Source organism: Sturnira hondurensis, unplaced genomic scaffold, assembly GCF_014824575.4.
Source record: "Sturnira hondurensis isolate 20B ecotype Veracruz unplaced genomic scaffold, ASM1482457v3 Scaffold0010128, whole genome shotgun sequence".
NCBI classification, from domain to species: Eukaryota; Metazoa; Chordata; class Mammalia; order Chiroptera; family Phyllostomidae; genus Sturnira; species Sturnira hondurensis.
The window spans coordinates 13977718-14004817 of NW_028082759.1; the positions used below are offsets into that span (position 1 = coordinate 13977718).

The 27100-nt window shown below is 41.5% G+C and overlaps 1 protein-coding gene across 3 annotated transcripts in view; it reads left to right on the forward strand.

Annotated features, from left to right (window-relative positions):
- Nucleotides 1-27100, forward strand: part of TTC29 (tetratricopeptide repeat domain 29) — a 143129-nt gene that overhangs the window by 40656 nt on the left and 75373 nt on the right. For all 3 annotated transcript variants that reach the window (XM_037058437.1, XM_037058436.1, XM_037058438.1), the window contains 2 exons: nucleotides 14708-14920; nucleotides 18156-18241. In XM_037058437.1, the coding sequence (XP_036914332.1) occupies nucleotides 14708-14920; nucleotides 18156-18241 (299 nt within the window). The remainder of the gene's footprint in view (nucleotides 1-14707; nucleotides 14921-18155; nucleotides 18242-27100) is intronic.

Consider the following 27100-nt stretch of genomic DNA (forward strand, 5'->3'; position numbering starts at 1 on the left):
TTCTTTTACTATAGTAAAAACAGTATGTAGTAAAATTTTCCATCTTAACTGTGTCTAACTGTGTAGTTTCATAGTGCTAAGTATATTCACATTACTGTACCGCCAGTCTTCAGAACTTTTTTATCTTGCAAAATCGAAAGGCAATGCTTATTAAACAACAACTCCTGTTTTTTGTTCTGATTAATAAAAATCTCTCAGTGTATTTCTGTTGGAGGACTTATTCATTGCTCCATCCATCCATCCATCCATTTACACATTCAAAAAATATCTAGTGACTTCTAATTTTGTGATTGGTAACCATGGCACTGTGTTGCCCGCATCATTTCAGTGGCTGGGAGAGAGGATGAGTTTGGGAACTGTGATCAGGGCAGGGCTGCTGCGGGGAGATCCTTAGCTCACTCACAGTTAGATGTCCTCCTATAGTACAACAGAATGCGCCGTTATTCCCCAGTAAACAGAATGCTGTAACTATGAAACTATTTTTAAGTTAGGTTGTGTTGTTTTGTTGTACAACTACTGTTTTGTCAGATTTAAATCTCTTTTCTGTGGCCTTATTAATTCGTGGGCCCCAAGAGTCATGCTTTAATTGCCTGGTGGATAACGTGACTGATTTGGTGTTGATGAAAATTCCAGAGATGAGTATGGATGTACCTAGCAATGGTGAAAATGATCTGTGTAGCTTTTATAATCTGGGGTAGGATTTGCGTGAGGATGGGAAACCAGGACTATCAGGAATATGTGGCTGGAGCAGAATGGGGACTCACCTGGCTGTAGGATTCCCCCTGAGGTGACGGTGCTGTAGCTTCCGCACGTCTGATCTGATTGGTCTAGACAAGCTAATGGAGACCCCACAGCAACAGCTAGGTGGCAGCTGTGCTCAGGGGCAGGTGGCAGCATCCTGATTCCAGGGGTGCCCATTCAGGTTAGAGCAGGATACCAGCCGGCAGATGGCAAAGGCAGGTTGTCAGGGCCCAGCCGAGCAGGCTGTGGTCCAGGGCAGGGCTCCAGCACCCTGAGGGAACATGGAGCAAATGAACTTGAGCAGAAGCCACACTCACAGGGACTGGACACCTGAGTGCAGTCGGGGCCAGCGTTCAGCCCACTGGCACATATGTGACCAGAGCCTCACTCCGAGCCCCCTGGCCAGAGTCAAGCATAGCAGACAGGTTCTACTTCCACTTCTGTTAAAGATGGGGTCTCCTGTACAGTGTGGCCTGGTTGCCGCTGACTCAAGGGCTGGCAGTCTCATTCTTCAGGCCAGATATTTTGACAATAGCCCGGGCAGCAGACATGGTGTAGTCACAGACTGACAAACCCTTGTAGCAAATTGGTGGCTCTATCTTCAGTCACAGTTGTGAACTATTTGTAAGGATTGTATCATATGAACAGGATGAGTGGTCATTGGAGAAAGCACTCAGACACTGCATCATTAGGAGCTGTGCCCATTTGGAGGTCTGGCAGGGCCAGATGTCAGACCCTTGGAGAGAGGGGGCTTTTTAAAAGACATGGTTGCAGAAGCACTGGCTCCTCGCCTGGTGATCTGGAGCCGTGGCAATAATAACATGAAAATGTGTCAGAACCTTAACTTCAGTCCCTTCCTGCCAGGTCAGCATTTGTGGTTGGGTGCAGCACCAGCCCCTCCCCTGGCACCGTTGAGGGCCTGGGGTCCAAGCCTTGCAGCTTTATTGGGGGCTGGTAAACTGGTGTGCTGTTGACCACATCAGCATTTACAGTGGAACGACTGTGAGAACCTTTCCTTCTTCCCCTTCCAATGAGTTAGAGTCTAGCTCCAAACTTTACCTTTGATCAAATTAATGGACTTTGATGGAATTAATAGTGCTAAGGACTAGCTGGTTCCCATGGAGCACTGCAGAAAGCCAGTCTCTTTTCTGGGAGGCCATCCTGGAGAGGCATCAGTCTTGGACGAGGTAACCCTGAATTTCTGTCTGCTTTTTGTCTTGTTCCTCCTGCCCCACTTCCAATGGGTGGCTTCTAAGTATTCTTCCTCACTCTGGAAGCAACCTATTCTATTTCAACCCCTCTGAGTTTTGAGTCCAGACTTGCCTGTGGGCGATCAGGAGGACGATTGGAACTAGATGTCAGGTGACAGCCCCAGGATGCTGACCACGTTCACTGAAGACAGGTGGGGAGACCCTTGTCACCACAGCTCAGGAAGTGTGCATCAGTCAGCTCAGAAAGCCAGTATCTGTGACGTTAGCACAGGGATCCATTTAAAGCTCACGGGGATCTACAGCATTGATTCCCAGTTCTCCCAATGACTGAAGAAAGGCAGAATTGTCCTGGTTAGCTTGCTCAGTTCAGGTCTTAGGATTATTGTTGACATGGAAGATTCTGGATAGTCTGTTTTGGTGTGGTTTGCCAGGCCTTAGAGGGCACCGGTGGCAGGGCAGTGTTGTGAAGACACACCGGAACGACTGTCAGTCATCAACTGTCACCCTGAAGGCTGACCGCAACACCACCACCACTCTTCCCACCGCAGGGTTGGTCTTTAATCTATCTCCAGACCCCTGACTTGCTTCCAGAAGGCCTGGTTAGGGCCTGGATGGACACCCAGTTTGCTGGGACGGCTGCCATGCTAACAAGGTAATTGGTCAGCAGCACTCACAGCAGGCCTGTGGGAGTAGCGCTGCTTGGAGACAACTTCCAGAGACAGGAGCAGTAGCAGGTGTGTTGGCCTCCCACTGCTCCTTTGTTGGATGCTGTATGTTCAGGGATGAATTGTCCAATTCCTGGTGTGACGGGGGCCAGACAGAATAGCAGTATGATGTGGCAGAGCCTTGATACCAGGCATGTCCTGCCAGCTCAGCATTCCTGATTTGAGGTGGTGCAGCCTCTTCTGGGGAATGATCAGCAGAGGGGCCGGTGGGAGAGGGCTGCGGTCTCTACCTGTGGTCGCAGCTATGGTATGGAGCATACAAAGAGTAAGATTGTCACCCCGGCATTCATAGTCTATAGAGCACCTGCCTCTCCTGTGTCAGGAGTGGGGGACTGGGGGCTCAGCCTTGCAATAGGTCAGGACCGATTTCCTTCAAAGCACGGTGCCAACTCCTTTCCTCGGAACCTTCTTAGAGCCTATCTTATATTCCAGAAAACCAGCCTACATGGGACCAGAGCTGGACAAGTTAACCCTTGCCTCTTAAATCTTTAAATTCTGCATAAAGAAGGCTATTAACATAAAGAGATCATGGACACCTTTAAGAGCTAGGACAAAGCAAGGACTATGAGCAAGACTCTAAGCTACAAAAGAAATTCTACATCCAAAGACTAGATGTTTTCAAGAGTGGATCAAAGTAGAAGAGAATCAGTGAGTTAAAGTAAGAGCGGATCAAACCTCAGTCTTGGAAGAATTCTTGCTAGGCACTGCAACTGAGTGAGGGGCTGTTCCTATAACTGTCCCCCAACTCTGGGAAGAAGCAGGGCATTCTACCAGCCCCACTTGGCCAGTGAACAGAGCCACGGGCAGACTCTCCACTCTGCTTGCCTTTAAATATCAGGGCTAGTAGACGGTCTCTAATCGAGGGGTGTAGGAGATGCAAGGAAAACAAAGCATTGGTCTTGTAACAGCTTCCCCAGTGACTGAGCCAACTCCTCCAAGCCCCAGCCCTCCCCCTGTGTGTGAGAACACGTTTTTCGTGTTCAGCCGTCCGGGCCATTAGGCTGGTTGGAGGCACAGTTATTTTTTCAAATGAGCGTCTCCTTCAGTGAAGCCTCTTAGGACTGTCCTCACACACCGCCTGATCCTTCTGCCCTGTCCCCTCTGCCTTGACCTCAGACTTGCCATGTGCTTGGGCTCCCACGTGGACCTCACTGTAACCACATCTGTGATCCCAGCCATCCCTTTGCTGGTGGAGGAAGACTTTCCATCCGGCTCACAGACCCTCACCAGGGGGCCACACGCTTTGCTTTGCTTCCCCAGGGTCGGTGCCGCCAGCTCACAGGAACCATGCTGCCCAGATGAGGACAGCCGTCGTATTCAGTGCTGGTGCTTTCTGTTTACTCATTCCAGAGAGAACTTCCTGTCTCATCTGTTGAGGGTCGATTTGTGGGCCCCCAATAGATGTCTAATTCTTAATCTCCAAAACTTGTCAAGTCACCTTATTGCAACAGGGTCTTTGCAGAGGATCAAGGGAAGACGCAGTCACTAGGGTGAGCCCTAATGATATGACTGGCGTCCTCACAAAAAAGGCAGAAATTGGGCAGAGAGGCAGAGATGCCCAGAGGGAAGAGTGAAGTGAAGGTGTATGGAGAACACCATCTCCTGGCCCAGGAACACCGGAAGCTGCCCCAAACCAGGAGGGGGTCCTGAACGGATCCTCTGCCACTGCCCTCAGAAGGAGCCACCCCGGCCAACCTCTTGATTTCAGATTTCCAGCCTCTAGAACTGAGTGAGGGTGAATTCTGCTATTTAAGCCACCCAGTTTGTGGTACTTTGTAGTGGCAGCCTCAGGAGACCAACCCACGTTCAATATGGTGTCAGTGATCTTCCTTCACTTAAAAAGAAATACTATTTCAGGGGACAAAGGGAAATATAATAATAGTAGAGTGCTATGACCCAATGTGTGCAGAATGCATGTTCCTTCGTTTTGAAGTCTGACAGATAAAACATCTGTGGTAGGGTGGTGATTCACTGGACACTACCTAAAATAATATAAGGAGATTTTTAAAAACTCCCGTTACCTCCTATAAACAATCTTTTCCTAGAGTTTTGGCTTTTGACCTTGGTCTCTATTCCATTATAAACATGACTTCATTTGGTGAATATTTTTATTCCTTGACATTTTAAATGAAGTTTATCATCACAATATTCAACTCTCAAAAAAAAAGATTAAAATACAGTGATACCATCAAAGATTTTAATATCAAAGATGCCACATCACAATTAATAGAAGTTTCATGGTAATTTCTTATTTGTCCTGGAATAATGTTTGCCAGTTTATTAGAAAAACAGCCTTAATAACTAAAAGAAATGCAAAGGATATATCAGTTTTTAGTGTGGTATGTTATTTTCTCTTTCATTTTATTAAAAATTAATAGAGATGTAAGCGCTGTTGAGAGGATTTAAAGCCCATCAGAAACACGTTGTCTCATCTCAACCGAGGCGGCCCCTGGAGAAGCGAGTAGCTGCAGCAGCGTGGAGGGGGGCGCACCTGGCCTCGCGTACCCCTTCGCTGTGCTAGAGCAGGTGACCTTGTGCGCGTGCTGTTTTCTAAATGGAGAAAAACCAGCTAATTTTAAAAAATCCACTGAATTCAAAAGTATAGGAATGGGCAGAAGGTTTTAACAGTTGGTAGGAAATCATAGTGGTGATTCAAGAACCACTGTAGATTGAATCCTACTATTAATGAAGTAGGAAAGTGGGGGGGAATCTGAATTGCTAATTGGTTTTCAGGTAGGAAGGGAAGCTGAATATGTGTGGGACAAAAGCTTTGAATAAAGATATAACCTAGAAACCTACAAATTCATACAGAGGGACCAAGTTCGTGATAGCTGATAGACGCTGAATGACTGTCTTGGTTTAGACACCACGTCACAGAAGCATCAGGTGGTAACCCATCTAGATTGTCCATGGAGAGGATGGTTCTGTAGGGAAACTAGATCCATGAAGGTAATACCGTATAGAGGCTGCTAGTATACGTTTTCACCTTATTTTCTAAGGTGCCTTTGGCTAGATTGGCATTAGAAGCTGATCATTTTGTGTTTGAATAAAAGTAAATTGACTATTTAAAAGTTTTTTTTCACAAATTAAGTAAATTAGCATTGCTTTTTCTATATAAATTAATTGTCACTTTTTGGGGTATGTCAGTTTATTCTCCATCTACCAAATGTACTTGTTCATAAGACCTTATAATATTTAATCAAGAGATCCTTTTAAAGTATTGATAGCCACAAGAAACTTATTCCATGTTTGATCTGTGTTAAAGAATCAAAGTCCAAGATCTTTGAATGGAACTTAGAATAAAGATGTAATTAGGTTACATCCCTAAAGTCTGATACATCTTTAAACAAGACTGCAAATGAAACTTTATTAGAGCTTCAAATGAATTATTTCACTGCCTTTTTTTAAAAAATTCATTTTCTTCCCCCTTTCTTTCATGTCCGTGTTACTGACAGAGCTGCACAGAGCTGTTGTATCTTACCTGTCTTTTTCAGGGTGTTTTAATTATTTACTGCTTAAGGTGCAGTGCAGAGAGGAAGCCTCATTCGGAGGGGTCTGCTCTGCAGCAGGTTTCTCTTTTTCCCAAACTCCGCAAGTGGGTCTGGGATAGCCGTGCTGAGCCTGCAGCTCTCGGCACTCTGAATAAGCTGCTCCGGAGGCAGGCTTCCCCCTGATGCTCTGGGAAGCAGTGCTGCCCCAGAGTGTCCCTCCAGAGGTGCCACTGACTAGCAGTGGGCAGGAGTGTTGGATGGAAGTTGGGTGAAGTGTACCGTTTCAAACTAGTGCCTCCTCTGGCTCTTAATTTGAGTAAGTGATGGTGTCCTGTGCTGCTGAGATGTTAAAGCATTCCACAATAGCAGGCCCATCCAGATTTGCTCCAAATGGCAAACCTGGACAAGTCATAGATAACATGGCACTCGAAGTTACTGACTGTGTGAGAAGTGCCAGGCACTCCGAATGGTGCCAGCACAGTTGATGTCATGCTCCTCACACCCACACCCCAAAGTTGGCATTGTTATCCTCATTCTGAGCCCTCAAGAAAGGGAGTGAGTGGTCCAATTATATCATGTTATTGAAGTTCAAACTGTGGTGTCTGCCTTTAAGTCAAACTCTGGACACAGTTTCTAAAGCAGGATCAGCTTCAGGAAGTAAAGCCCCTTGGTCTGTGGGTATCAGCTCTGCCACCTGCTTGGTAGGGAATTTAGGCAAGAGAACACCGAGGTTCTTGTCTTCCTCCTTTCTAAAACGTAGACGCTGACAAACGGGTACAGCAGCTACTGTCCTGCTTGAGGCGCTGTAAGTGCTTAGCTAACGCTATTTTCTCCCCCACACTCACCTTAATAGATTATTGCCAGTTTGTTAGGCTTTGTCATATCCAAAGTAGCACCTGCTTATTTTCCATCAAAACCTTCATGGATAGGAGAAAAGTTAACACTCTCCTCATTCACCTCCAACTTCTATAAGTTAATCAACACCCATACTTTGGTATATGTGCTTTCATACCTTTCACTTTGCTCATATAAACATATACACACAATCAGTATGTAGTTTATTTAAAATCTTGAGTCATATGTAATTCAAGTAAGAATTACATTATTGGTTAATTCCAGAGCAATATAAATGCATTAGTTGATCTAATGCCAATATTGACTTTATTTCTCCTCAGATTTTTTAATGCTTGTCAACACCTTTAACTTAGTATTTTAAGATGAGGTGAAACCCAGCAAACAAAAACAATTTTCTATTCAAGGATAATAGTAAACTCTATGAGTCCTGCAAAGTTTTAATGGCTAGTGTTAATTTCCTGTTTATACATTACACAAATGTTTCACATTTAGAAAAATTGAGTAATCTCGATACTTCCAGTTATGAACATTTAAGAGCAAAGTTATTTAATGCTTAATTCTTAGAAATTACAAAACTTGGGTAGAAACCACCTGCATAAAGTTTATTAGAATATAGATCATTCAAGGTTTCCATCACTGACCACAATTCAGCTATCTAAAGTCACAAACAAGAACAATTAATAATTTCTACAGAATATTGTAGGGATCCGAGGAAATCTTCTGGATTTTATTTATTTTTGTATTGGTTTCAGGTATATAGCGTAGTGATCAGACAATCATTCAGTTTACAAAATGTCCCCCTCAATATTTCCAGTACCCACATGGCACCAGGCTCATAGTTACTACAGTATTATTGGCTATATTCTCTATGTGGGGCCCTCACATCCCATGCCTATTTTGTAACCACCAACTTGTGCTTCTTAATCTTTTCATCTCTTCACCCAGTCCCCCAACCCTCCACTGCTCTACAAATCTTCTGTATTTTAAAAATCAACTTCCTGGCATTGCCAACAACAGTAACAAATCCCTGGGTGAGTTTCTCCCACGTCTGTCCCCCCAGGGCCCTTTTGGTTGTCTGGTTTAGTGTCTATACTCTTTCACAGGGTGTGGCGGCATTCCTGTAATGGCCACCTGAAGCCTTTGCTTCAAAATGCTAAAGAAAGAATTTCATTTTCTAAATAGCATCTGAAATTTCTTCTAAGTATCCCAAAGTAGCTACAAAAGTTATGGGCACATTTTCTTCCTGGTTTATTAGGGATGCTATTGAGTTACAGAACAAAATCTGCGTTTCCCAGCATCCCATTTTGCGGTGCTGCGCAGTGGGTCGTAATGTAGAAAAAAATCTCCTCTGACAAGAGAGAAACCCTTGAAAGTGATAGTTACCACTGCGAAGTGTGACAGACCCTTCACCATTTCTGCGTGTGTAGTGCTGTTATAATTATCCCAGTTGAATGTAAAAACCTAAAGATGATATAAAATGTTCGTGCAGTTAAACTGAAATGGAACGCAGTGTCTTTTGTTTTTACAAAAAGGCAATAACATTTTTCTCTTCCTGCTACTATTCAATATTGCTTCTAGCAGGTTTTATGTCTACACTGGGCAGAACAGTAACTTACTGCCAAAGATGTCCAGCAGCTCCAGATTAAAATGCAATGTAATATACATAAGGCTTTATTGTTCCTTTAGGTTGCTGTTTTAAACTAAAGTGGAATATTTCCCTCAATTCCTCAACAAATGTGCGCAATTTAAAACTAAATACGCTTCAGACTTGTAGGAGTGCTGCTGACGAAATAGGCCTTATAGACCTGTCAAGTTATTCTCCTGCAGTTGTTTCTGTGGCATTGTTTTTACTGGCAAATGTACAAGTTGATAGAAAAGGAAATAATTAGCTACTTTCAGAAATGCTGATGCATGGAGCTAAAGCAGGCCAGTCTGAGCATCTTAGAGATTGTGACATTTTAAATTACCTGAACAAAAAAAAAAAAAGAAACCCAGGGGCCATCTTTGGACGTAATTAACATCGTGCCTAATGAATGTCAGGTCCAGACAGAGTCGCCCTTTATTTATGAAATAGCATTTTATTCAAACTTGCTTTCACCCTTATTATACTGCGAAGTTGAGATTTGTGTGCTGTTTTCTTAAGTGGAGCAACTTCTTTTTTTTTTTCTTTTTTTCTTTTCCCTCCCCCTTCACGTAATCAATGCACTGCTGAATGAGTTCATTTTAATGCACTCAATCATGCCTCTAATGTTCGTAGCTTACGGGCGCAAGCATCAGTAATGCAGGAATGTTATATGGCTTTAGTTTGGGCCATTTCATAAAATATTCATGGAATCAAAAATGTGCATCAAAATAGCGGCTGGGAGAATTACATTTATGTTCCTGCTTTTATGGCAGCTTCACATTTAAACCCATTTGTGTTAATATCTAGTCAATCTTCCTACTTTAAAAAAAACTAAAATGGGAGAGATCATATACATTCTTCTTTGCTTAATATTTGTTCTAGACATCTGCTGTGATACAACAAATATCTATAAACTTTCAGAGATGGTGTGTGGGGAAGAGGGGCAAGCAACAACTTGGATAATACCCAAATATATAAAATCTTATTTTCTCTTATTTTCTATGTAGTGTTTGTCTTAGCATCCTACCATGAAATCTTGCAGTTTACAGCATTGCTTGGGGTTCGTTTGTATTTTTAAATAAATAGCTAAATAGATTCCATGTTTGTGTGCGCTTTAGGTAAAGTGAAACTCCTTTCTTGTAGTTTTATTTTGAAAGCACTTTCCTTTATGTGACAAAAGAAATATACATCCTTTATGTGCCAACCTTTTTATTGTTTATGTAAATGTCATGTAATTGTTTAAAGAAAAACCAAGCCCTGAGGTTTAGGCTACTTCTATCCATACCTGGATCCTCTTGTTCTGTACAGTTTTTCATGGTGTGGCTCCTGGAAGATGTGCTTTCAGATACTCTCTTATGTTATTGCGATAAATTGATTACTGATGGTATTGGTGGAAGGCCATCTCTGATCTGTCCAACAAAATATTTTGGCTCCATTTTCTTCCCCAAGTCACTTGAAATGTTAGTGGACTCTCTGTATTTTTCTGGGAACCTAAGGGAGCAATCTGTAGTATGTCTTCCTCGTCGAGATCACTCTTGTGGTCCATGTTACTCATGATGATGAGATTTGTTGGTGATTCCTGGTGCACCTGAGAGAGCTCGTGTCTCCTTAGGAGAGTTTTAAAAGTCTATGCATGGTACCCAGGGCTTCCCTTTTCTGTCCTGATTTCAGTTAACTTTTATTTTTGTGTACTTTGGTGTAATCATTCTTCTCTTTGACCTCTCCCTCAATAGGAAGTAATGTTTGCATTTGATAATTCTAGAAATGGACAGTTATCTAGACACTTGTCCTTCAGTGAAACCAACGGTAGAACCTGGAACATGGCCTGGTTCTACTGTATTAAAATTTATTTTTCAAAAAGCTTGATGATAAAGGATAGACTATGTATGAACACTTTCAAGAAGTTATAAAGGGAAGCTTAATTGGAAATCCTGGTGCATGACCTTTATTTATATTTACATTTAGTTTTGTCAAAATGATCATCATTCTGTTGATGACCATTTGTGGTATTTCTCTCAGGTATATTCAACTTAAACTTAAATTTGCCAAAAGATGTATTATGTCTTAATAAATATATAGTCTCAATATCAGAGTCACTAGCAGAAAGTAATAAAATCTTTCAAACCCTATTCACAGTTGGAAATATAAATTGGATGGAAATCCTATCACTGTTAATCATGCTTAAAGGGAAATAGTTGCATATTTAAATTACTCTGCTCCCTTTATAGTATAGACATCTATTTTAATATTTTAAATTGAATATTATATTATTTTATAATATGTACTTTCCAATTCTGACCAGCCTGTAGCAGTTTTAGTCAAGTCGTTTGTACACTTGTGGTCGTTTGGACCAAATCCCTCCTGGCTTATTTACGGACCTATTTGCCTCCAAATGATTTTAGAACTGAATCCCTACATCTGAGAAGGACTGGAAAACTCGACTTCCTCTGGGTGGGCCCCTCGGTGTAAAAACGGTGCTGATCAGCATCCCCAGGGACCATATCTGCAGCAAAGTGACACAGGGAGGGGAAGTGGAACCAGGAGGAGCCAGGTATGGCCACAGGTGACTCAGCTGGGGGCACCTGAGGGTCTCCAGGTGCCCCACGGTGGGGGGCAGTGCCCCAAAGGGGTCACTGCTTGGCTCAGGGGAAGCAGGGAGTCTGCATGCAGGTCACATGGCCAGTCATACCTCTGACTCCTTCAGAAGGACCCATCAGGAGCACATCAGGTGGCAAACCGGTGTTTTTTTGTTAGAGGTTATCTGTGGTCACTGGAGTAGAGGCACAGAGTTATAAAACAGAAGAGACTAGAAATCTGATGATTTGAGCATTACTTTTAACTTGAGAGATTTATGTCCAGAGAATAGAACTTACGCTACCGGAGATTCCTGACTCAGTTGGTTGACTAGTACTTGATGAGATGGAATGAAGCTGTGTGTATTTTCTGTGATCCTGGGTTTCAATCCTACACATCGCCTTTTATGTATTTGAATCACTTAACCTTTGTGAACCTCAAGTTTTCTCTTCAGTGGAAAAGGAATATTTATTTCACCAGGTTTTTTTTAAGGTTGAATAAGGCGATGCATGGCGAGGGGAGAGGAGAGCCTTCCCTTTGACTTGCACCTAGCAGGCCCTCAGGAAAGAATAGTTCCCTGTTCTCTTTTACCTGCACATCTTGGACCATGATCCCTCTCTCTCGGAGAACTCAGGTAGACTCTTCTGAGATCAGAACCTTGGCTAAGCACTAGTAGTTCCAAAGCCCTAGCAAAAATCAAGCTCAACCAAAAGCAACTATTCTCAGTCATTCCAAGGCCAACTTCCATAGTAACCAAGCAACACCAATGTACCAAGTACCTTCCTTACTTCACCCCTGATTGGACAGCCTGTCCAGGATGCCTAATGGCATCAGTGACAAAGGGAAGTCTGTTTATATAGAATACAAGGGCACAGTCCCTATCTTTCCTTCCCTCTTCCCTATCTCCACCCCTCTCCCCATTTCCTCCACCTTCCTTTTCCCCACATTTTACATTCTCCTTGCCTCCCCCACCTCTCTTTTTGGCCCCCAAGTAAATCAAACCTTGAACATGGCTGTCAGCTCTCATATTTAATTTATTTCATTATGCCTCATTTGCACATTGCTGTAATTAGTGGGGTTATCCAGCGCTTCATCTCCTGGCTCACCTCCTGGAATTCTCGGTGACTTATTTTACAGCCTAAACTCGGACCCTCTTCTCCCCTGGTGACTGTGTGTGATCATCAATGTTGCTAGGGCCTTCCTGGTTTCCTTGCATGCCCAGTTTTTTCTGGAGCTATCTGGTTTACTCACAGTTCCCCGTACCCACCCTTTCCAAGTCACATGTCCAAAGAGAAATAGGTGTCTGGACTTTATGAATAGATGGATGCTGGATAGAAAAAAAGAACTCTTGTATCCATCTTTCCAAGGATGCAGGGCTATGCTTTACAAGGCAGAAATATAGTTAACAGAGGAAACATAACACACATATATGTCAGTGCTTCATTTGAGTTTTGAAAAAAATGAGGGTCGTGGGTATTTGGAGAAAGGTGTTTCTGGTAAGAGAGATGACAAGCTGTGCCTGCTTTTGTGGAAGGTAGAGAAAAATGGTCAGTTAAATGCAAAGATAGATTAGAGCAGCAAACTTCAACCTGGAGTATTTGTACCAAAATTGGAAAGGGATCAGGCCTTATTTTCAAAATAGCTTCTATTGTGTAGTTCTTATTACAAAGGAATACATTAGGATGATAGAAAGTGTTAGAAAATGCCAATGATGACAGAGAAATAAATGCAGAAAAGAAATCCATTACCCAAATAATTCTGATAATGTTTTGTAAATGTTTTCTGCTGTTTTCCAATATTTTCCCGTATCATGAGCACCAGCCCATGTCATGAAATTATCTCAAATAGTGTCACATGTGTGTCTCTGTAGTCTTTTATCATGTTTGTGTCTCTGCTGATGTACCCTCCTTCGCCATGGCACAGCGGGTGCCCCGACAGGCCACGCCTCTACTGGAATCCATCTCTTTTGTGTCTCTGTGTGAACACTACTCGTTATCTGTGCATTCTTTCATACTTTAATATTGGTAATGTTGATAACAAATCCAGTGTGAAAATAAGGGGAAACTATATACAGTCGTTTGGCAGTGGCCACACTATCCCATAATATCCAACCTGTGATATCCGGTGAGTCCTATCTGAGGAAATGCATTGAGCCCGATATGACCTAAATAGGGTTCATTTAATCAATCATGATTATATTGTTATAAGGACTCAACTGCAGTTTTTGCAGGAAGAGTACGTTGTACTTACATATAAAAAATTAGTGCCTGTATTTCAATCAACCTGTTGGATTTTTTAAAACTATTATCACTGTCAACTGATAACAGTAGCTATGTTTATTGAGCACCTACTCTGTATCAGCTATTAATTTCTCATAACTGCACCTCGAATAGTTACACTATAATCTCATTTTGCAGAAGAATTCTGCGACTCCAGGCACAGGGAGGGTAGTCATTAGCCCGGGGCTAAACGACAGAAAAGGAAAAGTGAAGTTGAGACAGGAGCTCTGGCCAGCTCACCCTAACCACTGCTGCCTGAATGCCGAGCCCAGGTGATTCCAGTGAGGAAGCTCCCGTACCAAGTACGGGATATTGTGAGCCTTTCACAAGGCAATTCACAAGTAAACACAGTCCACAGCACGGAGCTGCGAACTACTCTTCCAGAAATGGGCTTGCTCACACTTCAAGGAGTGAAACGGCTCAAAGCTAATTTAGAGTTTTGGGTTTAAGAAGATCTATTTGGACTATATTATAAAATATAGTCCAGGAAGGCAGTTAAATTACATTTTAATTATTCAGAACTTAACAGAATACTGTATACACGTGCCTGCTTGGAAAGTTCAGTCAAACTTTGAGAAGTTGTTTCAAGACTCATAATATTTGAATTTGTAGCAGCAGATGTGACCCTTCTGAAGATGCCTAGATTATCCTTGAGAATGAAGCCTGCCATCTGCCGGGGAAGCAGTGCAGGGAATGGTGGTGAGTTCAGGCTCTGGGACCAGACTGCCTGGAGTACTCACCCACCAGGCTTGCCATCTTGGGCAAAATTCTTAACCTCACTTTCTCTTCTGTAAAATGGACTCGTGAATCTCTTCCATGGGACTGTTCAGGGAGAAATGCATATAAAGCACAAAGAACATTGCTTTGCATATGGGATATTAAATGAATGTTGGCTCATACGACTTGTCATTAACAGTTATTGCTGGACGTTCACACTTTTTTCAAAACGTCCGTAATCCTAGTCAACTTCCACCAGCCAGAGTACATCCTTCTAGCAGGTGTCCATCCAAAATCAGTGCTAAATTTGAGGTCCAAATGGAAGTAGTAGCTGCTTTTCCAGCTTAAGTCTTCTTCAGGCTTACAAATCCTTGCCTCTATTTTATGCCCCCTCCCCACCCTTTAATAGTAAAACATAAGATGTACACAAAAATTTTGAAAACATGTTCTGGCCTGTGGTTTATGTTTATGAATGGCTTCTATTCTCCAGGTCAGCTCCTGGAAGCTGCCGAGCATTATGAAGCATTCCATCAATTGACGCAAGGGCGGATATGGAAGGATGAGACAGGCCGCTTTCTCAACTTGTTGGCCTGCGAGAGTCTCCTGAGGACTTACAGATTACTCTCCGACAGAATGCTGGAAAATAAAGATTACAAACAGGCCATCAGAATTCTAATAAAAGCTTCTGAAATAGCCAAAGAAGGTGAGTGGGAAAGAGCACTCACACATCGCTTCCTTTAATGGGCAGACGCTGCTTCTCCCGAGAGTGGCATAAAAATCGTCAGTGTTTGGGTGATTATTTCCTACGAAATGCAAAGACAAATGCCATCAATATACTTTCAAATTTCACTGTGAAACAGAGATGCCTCGGTGCTGGCAACAACAAATCCATTAGTTTCTTGAAAGCTTTATCTCCAAAATTATAACCTTCTGGGAGCCCTGTTATAAAACAGCGAACCCATAATGAGAAAGTAAGGTTGTTTGCAAAAGTTAAGGAGGGGTGTGTGTGCGTGCATAAGGTCTTATTCTTTCGATCCGATCCGAGAGACCTTTTGTTGTTTGTAAATTCCCTGCTGTCAGGTAATAGGGAAGATTTGGTAAATGTTTAGTTAGGAGTAACAGGGAGCTAGAACTCTAATGTATTCTAGACTCTTTCCCATCAAAGTGTGGACTTTGGATGGGCAGCACCAGCATCGCCAGGGAGCTTGTGAGAAAACAGCACCTCAGGCCCCACCCAGGAACGACTGCGTCAGAATCCCAGGTTGGCAAGATCCTCAGGGGACTCATACACACATTTAGAGCAGGAAAAACACTTTTGTGAAAGCCGGTCCTTGATGTTCTATCCTATTTGCATATATAGAAAATATAAAGAATGTGGAGCCTCTACTCATGAAGTTTTTACTTTGTGAAGTGCAAGGACATTTTATTACCACATTGTGATTTATTATTAGAGTAGCCTTTTCATGAAGGCCAAGGATAGAAGTTATGCTCTTGACCTGAAGTTGATTGGCTTCTGGCTACATCTGATCTATGGGAGTGACAGATGGCTTAGCCGGAGTAAGCAAGACTGATTTTAATTTTAATTTTAATTTTTCTAAAGAGTAAAAGTGAACAACACATTATCTCCATTGTGTCTTTTAATAACATTAGTTAGAATACCCTTAGGAAATCGCCCCATTGGAAGCTGTATCTCCTTGCATGAACGGCCTTTGAATGAATGGTGGTCTAGAACCTTCCCCAAAGAGGAAGCCCTGCTGTCTATAGGGGGCTCCTGGCTCGATTTCCCAGCAGCTGACTTTAGTTACCTAGAAAGTTATGTGTAATTTCAATGCCATGTATCAATTAGGAGGAGGTATTTTACTTTAGGTTCACATTTGCTAAATTGTAAGGTAGTCCACAAGGAAAGAATGGCTCCTAAAGTCTTGAAAATAAAAACATGGTATTTTCTTTAAGATAAATCATTGTCGATTTAGATAGCAAAGCCAGTATTAAGTCAGCCCACTCAAACCACACAATATATTCACAGTATTTTACCTTTTTCTTCCATATGAGTCTCTCATCTTTAATAGTGCTGACGTTTTCCCCCCGTTGTTTTATTGCATCCACTTTATCTTAACTTTGTGTCAACTAGTGAGCAGGAAAAGTTCTCATGCTTAAATTCTATTTTAAAACTAGTGTTTGATGTGATCCATCTATTTAAATTGGTGGTCTCCAACTCTTTCTGTCAATGAGGGTAGATTTTCATTCTCCTCTTTGCTGGGACACCCTTTACACAGAATTAGATGCAAATGATGAGAACTCATTAGCACATGCTGTTGTCAGTGCTTAACCCAGTGGCACCACTTAGCACAGCAAGCACAAAACACACACAACAAGCTCCATCATTCAAGGGCGACTTTCCTTCTTACTCTCTTCCTTTACCCCATCTTTCTCTTCCTTAGTCTCACTCTGGCCCCAGCACTCATGGACCTTTATCAGAGAAAGAGTGCCCCATGGAAGTTAAAGAGTTAAAGTGCCCTAGACTGGATCACTGCTCTGTCCACTGTGCTGAAGTGAATTCATAAGGGTGCACTTCTCTGCCATTGGCGTGAATTGCTGGAGAGGAAGAAAAAGTGCCGTCACTGGCACTTGAGACCCTGCTTCCTCGTGAGCCCTGCTTCGGGCATCCTGACTCACGGGGTGGTGAGGGGGGAGGCAGCACCGAGGATCGCTAGCTCCTGCTGAAATCCACAGAGGTGGCAATGGAGAGTTCAGAAACGCACCAGTGTTTTCTTTCTGAAGCTCAAAAATGAGGGTGCATCTGTTGGCACTTGCATTACCTGGGAGTACCGTAACATTGAAAGCCAGAGACTTCCAAAAGCAGAAAATGGATACAGGTCTTTCTATGTACAAAGACCGTCAGTGTTTTTGTAATGGTTTTGTAACATTAATACTAGATTTATATGTTATATTTTGTACAGCAAATGTGAACAAATTATATGTTTATGAGAATGTATGATGTGTGTCTCATTGGACCACATGTTACGTGTTTCACATTCTGCTTGTGGAAAGAAGTTGATAATTCCTGGAATAAAACACATTATACAGAGATTAGAAAGGCTAAAATTCCTTGTGAAAGGTGATGAAAAGCATTGCTAGTCATTAAGCAAAGAAAAATGAGTTTGGGTTTCAAAACGTGTATGGAATTTTGTATTGTACCGACAAGTGAAACTCTGTCAGTCATTCTCATCCAAGTTTTAACCAGTAGCTTTTAAATTGGGCCTAATAAAAAAAGTACAATTCCTTCATTTGCTAATTAGCTGCCGTGTCAGAGACTTAGCTGGGTGTCGGTGTTGTGTGTGTGTGTGTCTGTGTGTGCACCATGTGACGTCGGTTCTCCTTACCAGTTATTTGAGGTACGTGAGCAGCAGTGCTGGCCTGCCTAGGTCTTCACATGGCGCACCAGCCTAGATGGTACGCACGAGTCTCAGGATGGTGGCACTGGTCTGTGTGTGGGAGGGCAGCGCCTCATAATTACATCGCTAATGCACTTGAACATGTCTAGGTCGATTGTGTTAACATCAGACTTTAAAATTTTTTTTTATTTAATTATCTTTAGAGGGGAAGGGAAGGAGAGAAGGAGAGAAATATCAATGTATGGTTGCCTCTTGTGAGTTGCCCGCTGGGAACTGGCCTGCAACCCAGGCATGTGCTCTGACTGGGAATCGAACCGCGATCGTGTGGTTCGCAGGCGTGCACTCAATCCACTGAGCTACACCAGCCAGGGCAACATCAGACTTTTTTAAAAACCAGTATACAGTTAGATTTCAGGGATGGTTGATACATGTGTATACTTTGTTACAGTAACTTTCTACTGTCTTAAAAAAGCAAATATCCTGTTTGTTATAATAAAGCAATTTCCTTAAAGCCATGGTAATTTTTCTGCACTTTCACACTAGGAAATGACAAAAAGATGGAAGGCGAAGCTTCCTATTACTTGGGCTTAGCATACTTGGCTGCTGGAGAGTATGAAACAGCATTAACAGTAAGTTGAAGTAAACTTTCAGTTGTTCCCACTTTACACTTTCATTTCATTATACCTTATTTTACTGTATGTTGTTATCAGGCCAGAAGGGGACCTGATGCACACTACCAATATTCTAGAGGTACAGAAAAATTGTTTTTTTGTTTATAGACATTAGTCCATAGTCAGTTACCATGGAGTTCTTTAGGATATATGGAAGTTAAATATAAAGAGTCATGTGACCCTCTCTCTACATGGCCGTGTCACCAAGGATGAGAGAAAATGGGTTTAATGATAGCAAAAAATAAGTAGTAAAAAAAAGTTACTGTAAACGTATATGATTTAGGAAAACTTGCTTAGGAAAGGGGGTGACTGTGAAGCAGTAGAGAAAATTACATGGCTGTGGACCTTCCATGTGAGGGGGTGAGGGACATCCTGAGAGGTAGCGTGCTTCACCATGAAAACCAGTGTTGTGTGTTTTGTCTCCAGGCTTGGTGTGTCTGGCCAAAAAAATAAATCGATCAATAAAATGTTAGAGCTATCTTTTCTATATTATAAATGAAATTATTTTTCTTTCATTTTTCTCTTGACCTCTAATATATTTAAAGCATAGCTTCCTACTTCATATCACATGCATCTCTGTCTTGTAATAATTCTATTTGATAGACAGTATTTGCTTTATTTTCAACTTTGTGGATCGCTTATTTGCTATTTTAGATACTCATGCGAAGTAGGATTTCCATATTTGAACTAGGTATTTTTCTCTATCTCCCTTAAAACTGGGTCATTATAGAAAACCAGTTTTCCTAGATGACTCTACTGCCTAATGTTTTTCAGTAAATGGCATGAGGTCAGTAGCACCAGGTCCCTGGTCCTCTGGGGAACGCAGAGGCCAACAAGATGTGCACTTCCCAGTAGGGGTTAATCGAACAAGCCTGACAACTTGCAGGCATGGCTGCAGTTCCACCACCAGGAGTTCTCCGAGTGCGGAGGTACGAGTGGTTCGTTCCAACACTGAAGACCAGGGAGGCAGAGCTCGGAGGAGCAGCACTTCCACAGGCAGAGAGTGTGCGTGACGAGGACGATGGAGCCCTAGACACTCACACACACTCACACACACACAGAGGTGCATGCTCAACATGAATATACTCAGTGTGTTTGGGAAGCAGTGAATTGTCTGTTGAAAGACAAGTACAGTATGAGATTAAGTTAGAAAATTAAGTGAAATTATGTGTTCTCTCTCTCCGCGCCCCACCACCCCCCCACTCCTCTCTCATGGGCAATGCAAGCACCTGTCTAAATAAATACAAACAACACAGGAGTTTACAGTGAAAAATAAATCTCCCTTCCACCCCTGTATCGGTGTCACAGTTGTTTTCTCAAAGGCAAATACAGTTACAAGTTTCTGGGTTATCCTTCCAAAAATATTCATCTGTAGACATAGACTGCAAGTGCATACACATATATGTCCTTTTTTTGTTTATAAAATGAATTAACCTCTTCCACACAAAGGCATATACACATGCCTCATTTTAAAAGGGCCTCATGATATCCCATGATACAGTTCCAACCCCTAATGAATTTACCATCTTCTCTAGGCAGGCACTTAGGTTATTTCCAACACATTTTTATGCAAAGGGTATAGCAGAGAGTCACTTTGTGCTAAGGTGAGGGATACTCTATAGAATAAGTTTTTAGAGGTGGAAATGCTAAGAGGAGATGAATTTGTATTTTTATTTATTAACTTCCCTTCAAAGTAGCTGCCCCAGTTTACATTCCTACAAACAATAAATGAAGGTGCCTGTTTCTTCAGCAGCTATTTACGTCTTTAGGGAATTAGGCATGTGGGTAATTTGTATTGTGCATGTTTATGCAGGCCATTTTTTTTAACTATAAAATTTTTTCATGCTGAACTCTTAGATATTTATATGACCAAATTTATCAGTCTCTTCTTGTATGACATCGCAGCATTCTTTACAGTGGTCCCCAACCTTTTTGGCACTAGGGACTGGTTTCATGGAAGACAATTTTTCCGTGGATGGGGGTGGGGGAGGACAGGGATGGTTTGGAGGTGATTCGAGTGCCTTACATTCAAGCTCACCTCTTGCTGTGCGGCCCAGTGCCTAACAGGCTAGTCTGGTGCTGGTCTGCGGCATGAAGGTTGGGGACCCCTGCTTTAAAAGGTGGTCTCATTCTAAGGTTCTTTTTGAATCTTATGGTGGATTAGAGCGTGATGACTGCTCTGTTAAGGAGTATGAAGGTAATTTTTTAAAGAATTTATTTATTTTTAGAGAGAAAGAAAGGGAGGAAGAAAGAGCGGGAGAGAAACATCAATGTGTGGTTGCCTCTCCCGTACCCCCTACTGGGGACCTGGCCTGCAACCCAGGCATGTGCCCTGACTGGGAACCGAGTGGGCAGCCCTTTGGTTTACAGGCCACCAACTATGTCTACTGAGCCACACCAGCCAGGTCTGAAGGTGATTTTTTAAGCAATGTGGAATTTTCGATGACTTTTGATAAGACTAGTGACATAATCTCATTAATTTATGTACAGCTATTTATCGAGCACCTTCTGTGTGACAGGCATCATGCCACGCACTGATCTGTCCTATAATTTTGCAACATAATGCTAGTGATGTAGGGTAGTCTAATGATGAATGTAATTTGTTACAACAAGAATTAAATAAAAATTATATTAAAAAAAAGAAGATAATTTATGCAAAATTTTAAGAGTGCCTGCCAGATATGTAGTACGCCTTTGAATATTACCAGCTTTTATTCTTTTTACCTGACCTAAGTCTCTGGATGTAAGTAGTAGTAGTGAAGGTGGAGGCAAGTAGATCTGGCAGTTCTGAAGGACTTGGTCATAGGCCAAATATGGGATGTAGGGGAGACGGAGGTGTCCAGATGGGCCCTGGGTGACCAGTACAATAAGCCAGGGTAACTGGACATGTCAAAAAGACCAAAACTTGAAAAGTCTTTCTGCCTCCCATCCCAGGTCTGGGGCTGGAATAAGAGAGCTCCATGCAGGTATTTTCGGTAAGAACTTACCCCACTCCCCCAGGCAAGTACCTGGGTTAGAGTCAGAGTTAATTAATTCTTGTCCTTGAATTCCCCAGCCAGGGTGGAGGCCTTGGGAAGCCAGGCAGGCCATACCACAGGCCTCGGGCTTGCTGCTACACTCTCAGTGCAAGAGTAGTAGTCTTTGAAGTCGGGAAGAGTCAGGGGCTTTCTTCAGAACCCAGGTCTTGCTTGTGGCAGAATATTGTTGCCTTATGGGAACACAGCTCATCCAGACTGAGGGCTTGCAGGAAGCAGAAGATTGGAGTCCAACCCACAGGCAGAGCTGCAGGGCCAAAGAAGTTTTTGATGTCAGGGCTGGACGTGGGATGCCAAGAGCAAAGTCGAGGAGTCACTAAGGACTGGGAGTTGGGGCTGGGGTGGGGCTGGGGTAGAGAATGGACACTGAGACATTGTGCCTGATTCTGGACATGGAGGTCATTCAGCTCAGGTCGATGGAAGAGAACAGCCTGTTTCTGCAATTGGACTGTAATAGATTCCCATGAAATCTGACAGCTTGCTTTGATTTCAGGTCGAAGGCCATGTCTTTTCATTCTCTCTAGCATCTTACTTTAGCCACTTTTCCTTGCTTCCTTTCAGAGATAAAAGGACATTCTGCAGACTCGCATTTGAATTCCCTCTCACTTTCCGTTTAGGACCCGGTGGGCTGCTCCTGTTACATAAGTGACCGGTTATCTCTTTGCAAACCACAGCACGTCTTTCTGTCTGCAGTCTCTCACCTTCTGACAGTGCTGCTTCTAGTTTACAAGATGCCTCTTATTAACCCACGACAGGACAGAGCTCTCCTTATTTAGTGAATATGGTATAAAAAAATCACATGATCAGTTCATAAATAGGATTGATTACTTGATTGATTAGATAGCTAGTCACGAAGTAAAAATTCAACACAGAAAAAAATTCTCCTAAATCCTCTTTAATCATACTTTCCCACCCTGTGCGGCATTATCACCCCTGCTCTCACCTGTTTTAGAGCACGGATGGCGTTCCTTTGCAGTGTGGCTACGAAGAGGGGCAGGAACGCTCAGAAATCAGGTTTGTCAGGTTGGAGCCAATAGGAGACAGCGTCTGGTTATGTTGAGCTTCTCCCTTCTCTTTTCTCACCCAGTCTAGCTTTACTTTTCAGCCATTCCCTGTGATGTTTTTATATCCTCGCTTGTAATTTCAGTGTCTAATTAAGAATATTTTCAGGTTTTCAGTATCTTGCTTCTAGATTCAACCTCCACCTCTGACAAAAAATTTCTCCCTTCCAATAATGTTGTTCACCTGTTTAAAAATGTTTAAACATGGTTTTTTCCCTAAGACACTTGGCTTGAAGAAACTTGTCACAAGTAGCTATTTCCAATGAAATATTTTGATGATCAGAAGCAGAAGAGATTTTGAAACTTTTTAAATATATCTTAAAGACTTTAAGTCATTAACACATTATTAATACATGTAAGAGACGGATATGTTGGTGAGTACCCGAACACACATGGGGCATCCATTCCTTGCTGATGAAAAAGTTCTCTACTGAATGACAGGACAGAGCTAACCTCAAACAAATACCGGGTTTATCAGGGCTGAAATATCTGCATGCAGGAGGAAAACGCGTTAGGAGAAGAGCAGTGATAGCTACGCTCATAAACCCGTGCAGGGGGTCACGAAGACCCTGACCTTTAAAGAGGAGACTGTTTTCTGCATGTGTTAGGGACTGAGAAAATAGTTAACTCCCTTTGGCCATCATCAATTTAGACCTGTAAATGTTCCAAGTAGCGTAAATTCTGAATTTTGGAAGGTAAATGTATCTTATGAAGTCTTAAGGTTTCAAAGAGAAAAATCCAGGGGTGGGCAAAAGTGGGCTAATCGTAGTAACAATAAATACTACAATAATTAATAAATAATAATACACAAATCAACTCTGTGTTTCGCCTACTCACAACTGTAAATGTACTTTTGCCCACCCTTGTATCTTACTAAAAATCACATTTATTCAGGCCTGGTGCAAAGTTAGACCAGATGGCACAATCACCCATTGTGACCATGCAGTCATTTTAAGAAAAAGGAAGTGAGTCAGTTAGCATTTTATTTTTGTGCATGAATTTTTTTTCCTCTCTTATACTTATTCTACTTAAAAATTTTAGGAATGCCGCCTTTACTCAAGCTTTAGTACATTGAGTGAATTATTTCTTTCCTATTATTTAGCAATAATATAGCCTACTAAAATTATACTATGAAAGCAAAAATTCATCCGATTGATTTCATTTGTTTTAGAGCACAAGATTCATCACATGTACTATTACTTAATTATTCTGTATACAAAACAGTAGCTCTCTCTGTATTTGTGTACATGTCAGCATTTTTATAATAGCTTAGAACTCTTTTAACTTTGGTGTTAGCATACATACAAGGTTACCCTAAACTTCTGGCCTCATCAGCAGCATCCCATAGAGAAATTAAAATAAATATCAGAAAAAAATAGTTACACTAATTCTAATTCTATTAGTTATGGGTTGTTCATAAGTGTATGGATCATATTTGTAAAATGATATATTTTTAGCATCTCACTGAGTAAATGTAATTAAATCTTGTTTATTCTTTCAAAACAAGAGATAGAAACAAAGATGAAACTATTGTATATAAGGGCATTTCTAATGAAGAAGGCTTTATTTAATCTGTGATGCTTAACTCACAGAGAGTGTGGGGGGAGATGCTCCACACAGTTGTTGCCTTGTAGCTCCTTTCTCGGTCTTATTCATTACCTCCTCCCTTAAAACTCATTCCATTCTTGACCGCGGCGGACTCTGCTTCAGGTGGTAGTCTCGCTGACATACCACCTTGGCAGATTCCCTGGTAACATTCATAAAACAAGTTTTCCTTTTGGTCACTTTTTGAGTGAAGACTTTCCTCTGCCACTGCAGCCGTGATGCAACCAGGGATTTAACTCACTGGAGTCTGGAATTCGTCTATAAGATAGGAATGGCAGTGGCAGCTTCCCTGTACGTTTGTGAAGATCAAGTGAAAAAAAATGTGTTTACACTGTAAACTATAAACATTTTTCACATGTAAGATACTGTTATTACTACAGGCTATGGCATAATTAGTACTGAATAATGATGACAATGATAATAATATTTATTGAGTATGTTTCAAAGTGCCTGCTCTATACTCATGTTTTTCTTTACTGTAATGTACTATTTATTATATATAAATTATATAGTGCTTATATTTACCTTTGCATTGGCACATATTTTTATAGTGGAAATATGATAAACCAAAGCTTTGTGGAAAACTTTTTATTATTAATTTATTAATAACTTTGTGTTAAAAAATAGGATTTATGCAAAAGAGGGACTTGAGTTATTTGTTTAAAGATCAGAGCTATTCACCACTCATTAAATAGAAGTTGTCTTTACTTGCCAGTTAGAAATCATTCCCTAAGATGGACCCTTCTGTTCCTGTTGAATGAATGTCCTTCATGTCTGAGGGGAGCTCAGATACTGCGCACAGGAATGGTGACTCCTCCTCCTGGAAGCCTGCGGGTCACTACTACACAAAACATGGAGACAGTCCTGCGTGCAGCCTGCGTGCCTCCTGGGGCTGTGCGGTTGCTTTATCACCAGCCTCAGAAGCACGGAAGAAGGCTCACCACTCCACTGGAGGCAATGCAGGTGTAAGCTCAGGGGTCTCTGCATTCGTTTTCTGCTTTCCACCAAGTTTCCCTCTGCCACATGCCTTTGGCCTGTGACCCTTCGTAGGCAGCCTCCGGGAGAACGAACAGGAGCAGCTGTTCCAGACCCCATTTCCCCCAACTGCTGCCTCACACTCCCCGCCATGCCCTCCCCAAGTCGCAAAAGCACTCCCTTCCTTTTCATTCCAAACCCTCGTGAAGTAGAGACGTGTTTGAAATAGCCATTATCTGACCAGCAAAAGGAAGGTGGTAGGGTTAGAAAACACACTGATATAAGAAGAAAATAGTCATATTTCTAATGGAAAAAAATGGATTTATTTCCAAGCTACAAAAAATTATGTTCCTCAAAATTATAAAGCAATCATTTAAAGCATGGTGTAAGCATGGATTCCATATCTGATATTAGTTAATACCCTTTTGAACAGTTAGCCTGACTTGGAAAATAAGCTTTTAAGTTGTTCACAAGAATATGTTTTATTAATTTGAAGATTATGAAAATGTAAAATGTTTTACTAATAATTATGCTACTATTGTCTTTGCATTTAAAGCCATGACCCTTTTAAAACAATAGAACAGATAACCCTCCAGGAATAACTAAATATAAATTTGTGGAGCAAACACTGGTTGCAGGCCAGAATCTTAGCAAATTGAATTTTAAAAAATTTCCTCATTACTGGGGAGTTTGGCTCTCTTTAAACCTTTTTCTTCTATTTCATTTTCCTAATTGTTCTTTTTCTTTTCAATGTTATAGCTTAGAAAATAGCATGTGTGCTTTCTTCTTTTTAAACAATGACTTTCATAATGACATGTGTCATATAAATTATAGTATTTGTCATTTAAATGACAAAAAAATTGCAGAAAAAGAAAAAGAACTCAAGAAAAACATGAAAATCTGTACTTTTTAAAATAGTAATCCTTGAGGCAAACACTTACAAGATAGAGACTTCCTTGGAAATAAAGTGACGGTTTATTTCAGGAAAGAAAGTCCGTGGCCTACGTTAACAGAAACACTGATATTCTAGTAATAAAATGCATTGATTTTTTGGAGTGGGAAAGCTGGTTTTGACCCCTTTGGGATCTAGAATACCACTTTAACTGAAACTTCATTATCGTTCTTATTATTCATTACAAAATGTGCTGCTAGAGTAACTCTACAAAACTGCTGAAAATTTCCTTCCCAGTCATTCGCACTTTAAGAAACAGTGCAAAAGTTTTCAATCTTCATTTTGAAGGAAAAATAAAGAAAAATATCATTATTTTTATTTGGTTCATCCTAAAGAAGATGGATTTCAACACTGTGAAAACAAAGTGCTCTAATCAACTGTGCAGAATAGTAGTGACATATGGAACGTAATGTATGTGTACTCCTTAAAGTTCAAGGCCTAACGTACAAAAATGTTCTCTGGAGCAATAAAGCAGCCTGCACAGTTCATCAGAAGACCAATTGTGTGACACACCTGGAGGCAACGGCACAGCTGTTGGTGTGCGGTGATCCAGGGGCTGCAAAAAAAGAAGAGGCATCACGCCTGCAAAATCCGGGGGTGATTGTAGGACGTGACACGTTAAACAACAGTCGTGCGTGGATCCTACTCGTCACTCCAGACTGAGCCAAATGATATATTCCTCCTCCGCCACCCAGAAGGGGTAGCTTCAGAAAGAAGAATGTAATTCAACATATTAAAATGTATTCAAAATATTGTCAAATGTATTTGTAGTGTAGACAATTACTTGATCTTCAATCATAGCTATCTTGACATTACAGCGTATTTCGTATAATTAGTGCTCAGTAAAAATAGCATATAATAGACTTTAAACATGACTTTACTGCTATATTCCTAATATTTAATTGTACACTTAAGACACGCTTTTACCCAGTAATTTCAACTTTCTCCCTTAATAAGCACATAAAAATTTAGTTAATAAGTCATAAACTGAGCTTGTTTAAGATTAAATCTGCAGTTTGCCCACAAATGTCCTGTCTTGAACCTTTTTGTCCTCAAATGGCAATGATGCTGGTCAGTGAGAAGGAAAGAGAAGGAAGGTAATGAAGAAACCAGGCAATCCACAAAGTGATGTTCAGTTCCTGAATAATCAAAGGTTGATTATATACGTGTGTGTGACAGCATTTCAAGG